The sequence below is a fragment of the Aspergillus melleus genome (assembly GCF_016097325.1).
Source record: "Aspergillus melleus strain CBS 546.65 chromosome Unknown contig4, whole genome shotgun sequence".
Classification (NCBI taxonomy): domain Eukaryota; kingdom Fungi; phylum Ascomycota; class Eurotiomycetes; order Eurotiales; family Aspergillaceae; genus Aspergillus; species Aspergillus melleus.
In genome coordinates this window covers 2,394,354-2,402,352 of record NW_025763373.1, presented here as the reverse complement: position 1 = coordinate 2,402,352, position 7,999 = coordinate 2,394,354, and the positions used below count along the sequence as shown (strand labels likewise).

The 7,999-nt window shown below is 47.2% G+C and overlaps 1 protein-coding gene across 1 annotated transcript; it reads left to right on the top strand.

Annotated features, from left to right (window-relative positions):
* Window positions 1-5,553: 5,553 nt before the first annotated feature.
* On the top strand, window positions 5,554-6,058 carry LDX57_007719 (NADPH oxidase family protein; the record flags this gene model as incomplete). The annotated part of the gene is made up of 2 exons (XM_046089436.1): window positions 5,554-5,590; window positions 5,673-6,058. The coding sequence occupies 2 exons, from the start codon at window positions 5,554-5,556 to the stop codon at window positions 6,056-6,058; spliced, it is 423 nt and encodes a 140-aa protein (XP_045945406.1).
* Between the last annotated feature and the right edge of the window lie 1,941 nt (window positions 6,059-7,999).

Below are 7,999 nucleotides of genomic sequence, written 5' to 3'. Positions count from 1 at the left end.
GTTGAGGGCTCAGAGCCTCTTTCTGCTGAGATAGCGGTCTGTAGCGAATCCTGCAGAATCCGTGAAGATGATTCATCTCGTAAAGGATCGTCTAAAGGCTCTGGAAATCCTCCTGGAATTGTATCGGTGCGGCTCTGGTCTGGGATCAAATTATCGTGAAATTCAGTGTTCGGATCAGGAGTCAATTGAGGTGTTGGTAGAGGTCCGATTTCATCATTTAAAGCGTCGGTTGAATCCTGCACGTTTTCTGGCAATCTCGGGATTTCTGCAGACTCTATCTGGTCCGTCTCCTGTTCGAGAAAGATCCCTTCGCCTCTCGGTAAGTCTAGCACCTCTGTAGGTGGCTCGGGTGACGTCTCGCTAATGAGGTCTTCAAGGAACGGCTGCGTGGGATCATAGAGCTTCGTCTCATCGAACTCTACATCTCTTGCCTCTTCGACACGCTGCCTCTTCGGATTCCATATATGCCAGATGTTTGAAGCCACAAATCCTAGAAGAACACCTCTGTAGGCGCGAGGGGCCATTTTATTGTTTCTCTCCTGATCCTGCCTCGTGTAGGCAATGCAACCAACTGTTCGAAATCCTGAGAGATCAGGCTTTTGTCCTGTAATCCTTTCATAAGGGGTTGCCCACTTCAAAGCGGCAGTTGGAGTGCGATTAGCAATATTTGCTGCTGCTGAGATAACCCAGGGCCAGAGGTCACGAGGTAATCTTGCTTCAATCATCAGTTTCCTCGCTTTCATGATCAGTATTGACCCAGCGCGTTCTGCCGGACCATTTTGTTCTGGTGTGTTGACTACCGAATATTCGTGTACGATCCCTTCAAGCGCTTCAAATTGCTTGATCGTATTCCCAAGAGTTTGCTCACGATCGCTCTTGAAGAACTTAACAGTGTGACCGAATAGGTTCTTGATTTGACGCGTAAAGTTGATGACCGCGTTAACACAATCGTTTTTCCTTCGGTGAGCGGTAAGAAAGTGGAATCGAGTCATCTCATCATAAAAATGAGAGATCCACTGATCTCCATTCAATGCAGGAGTCATTTGAATGAGATCAAAATGCACACGTTGAAAAGGGCTTCCTGCCTTCATCATAGGACGTCTCGAGATCTGCCGTGGGGCGTTAGAGAGCTTGCAAACTTCACATTTCTTGTCATTATATTGCTTTGCTTTAAATTCGTCAATTTGAACGCCTGTAGCAGCCTCAGGTAGGTGACGAAGTGCATCCCAATGAAGATGAGCCATCCGGCGGTGCCATAAGTCGCTATTGCCTTTCAAAACGTGAGGTCTCGCTGATCTCCGGATTTCTTGATCGTTGATCATTAGGAAGCCGTACTGAGTGCTGCTTGACTTCTCAATAATTCACAGACCAGATGAGTGTTCCTCCACGTAGAAAGCGACTCTTCCTTCCTTCAAAATCGTGTTGCGATTCATGTTGAAATCGTATCCTGCTTGCTTAAGCTTTCGAGCGCTGAGGATATTCGTATGCAGACCTGGGATGTAGGCAACGTTGGTAAGAGTGATCTCTTTATCGCCTTTCTCGCCTCCGCAGTTTGGCCGTATTTTCACGTTTCCAGTGCCTAGGATTTGGATGGTTGAATCCCCTGCATGGAGTTGTCCATTTCTTGAATAATCGATATTTTCAAAACGCGAGATCTCATTACAGACATGTGTAGAGGATCCGGTATCGATAATAAAGCAATTTCTGAGCGGAGAGTCATTCGAAGCACTAAACGCGAGCGACATGACATGGTGATCTTGATGCTTTTCTTCTGCTTCCTTCCAGTTCTTCTCAATGATCGATTTGACCCGTTGAGATCGTAGACCTGATCTTGAAGCGAAATCCCTGATGTTCTTTATGATCTTTTCATCGGGCTTCCAACCTCTCGGTCGAGTGTTGGGATAGAGATACAAGCAGTCTCTATATCGATGACTTTCTCCACACGGGCAGGGTGGAAATTCCTTCTTCCTATGATCCTGCGATTCCTGCGTGTTTGATGTTGAATCGCTCTGACCGTTGAGAGTGGCGTACAGATGACCTGAAGCTGTTGAATCGTCCCTACCGCTGTTGGCAAGGTGGGATCGAAAGTCGCTTAGCAAGTCAATGAATGACGTCTTCCTGATTTTCGCATAGTTTTGACTCGCGTATATAGCATCCACAGCTTCAATCGACCTTAGGAAGTCTCGCTGTATATAATGATCCTGACTTTCAGGCATATCGAGTCGTTTGATCACCAGGTAAGCGTGTTCGAAGTCCTGAATCCATGCGTTGATTTTGCCTCGCCGTGGGGATTTCTTGATGACTGCCTTATATTGCTTCAAGGCCTTATCTTCTAATTCCTCTGTTGTTGGCTCATATTGCTGTTTCAACGCCTTCAGTATTTCGAAACGTCTCTTTCTTTCGACAAGCGGTTGAACATGTATAGCAATTGACGATCTAATTGCTTCTTCAACCTTCGCGATGTTGTTTCTCGAATCCTTATAGTCCTGAAGATCCAATTGAAACCTCCGATAATTCGACTCAGTGAGTCAAGGTCTCGTAGGCTTCATGGGTGCCGGGGGGTAATCATCTCCCTCCGGGTTGAAATGATCCCATATATCTAGCCGTTCAGCATATTCTTCAATGTTGAGAATCCAGCTGCGCCAGTCATCTCGTCCCTTCAGGATGACTTTAACCTTCGTGGCGCTTTCAGTATCGAATGATGAAGTCATATCGTCGAATTCAGGTGTGTCGTCTTGCTCCTTGGTGTCCCACCGGGGTTGCCGTACTGTGTTGCTCCAGGCGGATTCTGTATAGCTTCAAAAATGACCAAAGCGGTAATCCCTAGAGCGATTCCGGGCTCATAACTATGGCAGTTTGGAGGGCTTGGCAGGGATGACTAAAGCACTGAATTACGTGATCTCCACGGATTCGATTGAAGGTCTTGATTTTCTAACTATGCGATACAGCTCGTATTTATGCAATCCCTAGAGCTTCAAAATGATGATCAATCAACTCAACAGGAAGAAGCAATTATGTTGAATAATTGACTGGTCGATTATTTCGGCTGAGCAAGGCGATGAAATGCCGGCTTAGTCAACTCCCGCGGCCACAGATCATTTACCTTGAGCGATGCTTGGTCACTAGGCCACGCCTATGGCATCCACGATTTCCTTTTTCTTCTTTGCTGCATGAGCGAGGTCTGTATGACCATCGGTCAAAAGTGGAATTTTATATAAAAAGAGGAAAAGATCTAATTCGATAATTCTTTTTGCCCTCACGCAATGAACCGATATATTGTCAACAAAACTCGTTTACAGAAACTTAGTAAACCCCAAACCAGCCAATATAGCGAAGAGCAACAGTCCCACCCCATGGAAGCCTTGATACATTGAAAATTGGGAAACAGCGGATAGTTAACAGAAGTAGCCTGAGCAGATGGTTTTTTAAAAGTAGAAAAATAGTCATAAGTTCTAAGATTAGGCAAGAGACAGACTCCACGAGTTTAATCTCGCCCTATTCAGCAGGCACACGTGTGTCAGGACTGGAGACTGCGATGTGTGGTATTGAACAGTCTTGGTAAAATCATCGAACAAATGAAATGGGTCCTTTCCATGCCTATTGTGCATTTCTGCAAGTCTTATAGCCAGTTTTTCATCCTGGTCCTTGAACCTGAAAATCTTGGGTCGTTTCGATAAGCGGAGGACATAGACAGGGATTGGAGTTACGTCTTTACCATAGTGGGTTTTGCTAGAAGCTGCCAACGGAAACTGGATACAATTAGTTTAACCTATTATACAAAAGACAGTAATTCCTAGTTGCTCCATATCGCACATTATCGGCATGCAGCCATAAAATGTAAGCTCGAGTGGTATTACGTGCCTATTGAGGCATCGGGACCGACCTCTACCGGTACATGGATAGGATTTGCTAGTATGCTTGCGCAGGGAAGCACGCCCTTGGCTTACCTGCCTCTTGAAAGACTACGGAGTAATACTTCTTTACTGATTAGATCTTCTGACTAAAAGTGTGACGGCCTACAAAGGAGCTAATGGAAAAGCAAGTTTGTTTATGACTCGTAGTCAAGCAATTTTCCCATGAGGAATGAAAGGTACTATCTAACAAGGGAATCTGGGGCTCTTATAGGCTAACGGGGCCTGACTAGATACAGGAACCTTCCATCCATCAACCGGGATCCTCCACCGAGATGTTGAAGCCTTCCATGAAACTAGCCGGAACATCCCCTTGCTCAACCGGGACCTTCCCTGGGGCTCTTCCAGGCAGGCGGTCAGCCATGTCACGTGCTCAGCCGAACCGGGGCGTGACAAAAAGCCCCAATAAGGCATATCTCTCTGTCCCAGAAAAAATTGATCGATTCATCTCAAGGGCGGGGGAGAGAGGTGCAAATTGCGAAATCAGTTAGGCCAAGATGCAAGTACAGTAGGACAGGCTATGCCCTATCTGGACTAGACTTTCTCCGGAGAAGACTTAAATCGAAAAGGGCTTAGGCCTAGTGGGTCGAGCCATGCCATATCTGGACTAGCCATTCTCCGGAGAAGACTTAAAGTCAAAAAGGTCTTAGCTTGACTGCCAGGTAAGCTTTGATGACGCAGTTTAACTGTCCCTAGAAGCGGCCTAGATCGTAGCTATGGAGCACAAGGAACGAAATTTCATCCCTATTTGGTTGTTGCTACAATAAAGTCCCCATTGCTTCCCGGTCAGGGTATATAATAAGATATCCGAGCTTCCTATTGTCTTTTTCCTGGTTATCCTATAGGACGTTCATGGCCACTCTGCCAAACAAAATGCGTTTCGGCATTCTTTAGACTGAGATGGACTTGACGGAGCTTATATACTTTGCCACTTTTGCAAGTCTTGTTGTGCTTCTGGTGATGCTCTGTCTGTACCGAGGGCTATTCTTTTGTCTATTCCGACGGTTCTCCCTGCTAGGATCTGCCAGTATCTATCATGTGTATCTGCAGTACCTCGTCTATCCAAGATTTAATCCCCGCATTCTTGGCCTGGCAAAGCTTTCACCGCTCCGGACGGTCATCTTCCTTATGTATGTTGTTGGCACTATTGTTGCTAACGTAGCAGGGCTACAGAACTTGCAGCAGCGTGCCACACGTGCTGCCCACCTATCTTTAATCAACCTGTGCCTGCTATTTTTGTCCGGTGGCCGCGAGTTCGGCGCATATCTGCTAGGTATATCGCGAGAGACCTATAGCATGGTTCACCGCATCGCGGGATTTATGGCTGGCGTCCAAGCCGCCGTGCATGTTGCCCTTGCTTGTCAAAAGACTCGGTTTATGACAGCAGATGATGCTCAATATTATGGACTCCTTGCAAGTCTCTCCAGCCGCTGTTCAGCCGCTGTATTAGAGTATTGGCTAATTCTTCCTATTGTGTCTAGGCTGGCTGCATGTTAATCTCGCTCTTGATTCTGCCGCTGGTGAAACGCTGAGTGTACGAGCTTTTCCTGGTAACCTACCTGGTATGCGCTATCCTAGCGCTTTACCTGCTGTGGAAATATATCTAGCTGGCTGCGGAAACGGCGCGTAGATTTGTCCTGGTATGCCTTGTCACATTCTCTGTGACTGGGGTGCTCTAGGTACTCCGCGTCCTTTTCCGAAACGTGGTATTTGGGAGGCGCGCTTTGCGGGTAAGCATTACACTGGTTACTAAAGATATAGTACGTGCGGAGCTGCGTCTCCCACGACCGTGGGCAGTGCGTGCAGGCGAGCGAGTCACCCTGGGCGTACCGGCTGTTGGTCTTTTCTATTTCTTCCAGGCGCACCCGTTTAGCATCACCTGGTGGGAGGAAAACCAGGATGGCAAAGCAGACCGGGTGTTCCTGCTCTTTCGCGCTCGAACGGGGTTCACGCGGAAAGCTATCATGTGCTTAGAGCCCGACCGCGAGTATTGGGCGTGGATTGACGGGCCATTCGGCCCATCTGCAGTCTACCGGTGCGGTGCCACTCGAGACCTAGGTGATTACGGCCATATCTTCATGGTCACGACTGGGATCGGCATCGCCGCTCAGCTGCCATACATGAAGGAACTGGTGCAGAGGCGTTGATTGGCGGGTATTTGCATGCAGAGGATCTGCCTCGTCTGGCAACTCGATCGCACTGGAGATTACAAATGCGCCAGGGATTGGCTCCAACACTTGGTCAAGCTAGATAACGGATACATCAGTGACCGATTTGCTCAGCCCCTCTTCCCGTGTACGGTTCCGATGTCTGACTTGATGTTTACGGGATCATAGATGCTAAAGGTTTTGGTATACGATCCACTGAGCAAGGATCAGGAGGTCTGGAAATTTGGTCACCATGATTTGATTACCGTATACAGCGGCGAGCCGAACTGGGGAGAGGTACTGTCCGAAGAGAAGCAGGATCGAGCAGGGAAGATATTAGTATCTGGTAATTTACCCCTCGACGATCAATCTGAATGGCGCGCTAACAGAGCCGGGTCAAGTCTCCGCCCAACGGAAGATCCGCGCAAAAATACAGCGCTTAGTGAGAGAGAACGTGAGGGACGATGTGGAGCTTTTTGAGTTGGAATTTCAGCCTTGGCAGGAAAAAAGAGATTGGCTGTCCTTTATTACGCCGTAAATTACCACTGTGGGCATAACAATCGACGCAGTCGGCTTGGTGAGAAGCCCGGGTCACTCAGACATGCGGCCGGCTAGTATATAACAATTTCTACTGGCATTGAGAGTTAATGCTATATTTGCGGGCTTTGAACCATTTTACTCCAGTTTGTCCTAATCTATAATGTATCCCGAGACTTCAAGTAAAGCAGCGCTTGGTATTCAAAAAAGGACGGATTTAAGAGTTGCCTGCTGTACTGAGCTGGCGAAGCACATCCGTAAGACATCATGATGACTAAGGCCCACGGCTGAGACTGATGCACCTCAGATGAGACTCTAGGGATTCATGTTTTGCCATCGCAAGTTTGCCTGAGGCCCGAAGGAGACAAAGGATATGCCTGGCATGTGGAGAATACGCAGATCAAGAAACTTTTTGAGAGACATTTGAGTGGACACTCTGTAAGTGGACTCTCGATGTTGATTGATGGAGTGGGGCGTTCATTCTGGGCCGTCCACGCATCGGAAAGCGTTTGTTTCCTTGTCTACCTCAGGAGTTTGGTATCTATCCAGCTACTGACTCTATGGTAGGGCTCAGCAGTTCGGTCCTCGAAAGATGCCCTCATCTCGGAGAATTCGGCTCTTGCCGAGGAACTGGAAAAGGCAAATGATGATTTGGACAAGTGCCACCAGGAGAGAGAAGAGCTGAAGGCAGAGATTTCTAGGCTGGAGGAGAAGCTGCTAACAGCGGATGAGAGTATTTAAATGTGGCAGAAAGAAAACGAGAATTGGAAGGTAATAGCAGAATACTACCAAGGTCGGATGTGCCAATGGTCCGATGGAGTCAGCCAGATCAGCCGATTCCTACAAGGACTTAAAGCGGAAATGCCAGCGATGCCTATGGGCTATAATTGATTTAGTGTTCTTACCCGGGAGCCTTCTTAGTCTTATAGGGCCTACTTGAATCGAGTAATATCACTAATGCACATTCAATTTGAAGAGACCTTGCCACTCTAATCTCTAGGTCAAATTACCACCTTATATAAAAAAGTAACCATACATATATCAATATCCCCAGGCAAGCAGGCAGGCTGGTTAAAGGGCCCTGACTTCTTACTTCAGGCGTTTTCGGTGGAAAGGCGGGAATGTCAGAGACGGTAGATGTTCCAGTAAGAGTAACACTGGTCCAGAAAGAGTCCATTATGCCAGAGATATTATATATGATAGAAGTAATATTCACCCCCCACCTTCCATATCCGCTTGAGCCTTGTCGGTCTTCCTGAAACATAGGCGGAGCCGTAATTATAATGTGCGCGACTATTAATATACAAAGAATTGGGTAAGACTGAGTACTGAAAGGGAGATGTTAACTCAATTCGACTACTTGGGGCTAGGAATTATACTGGGGACTGATGAAATATGGCTCTT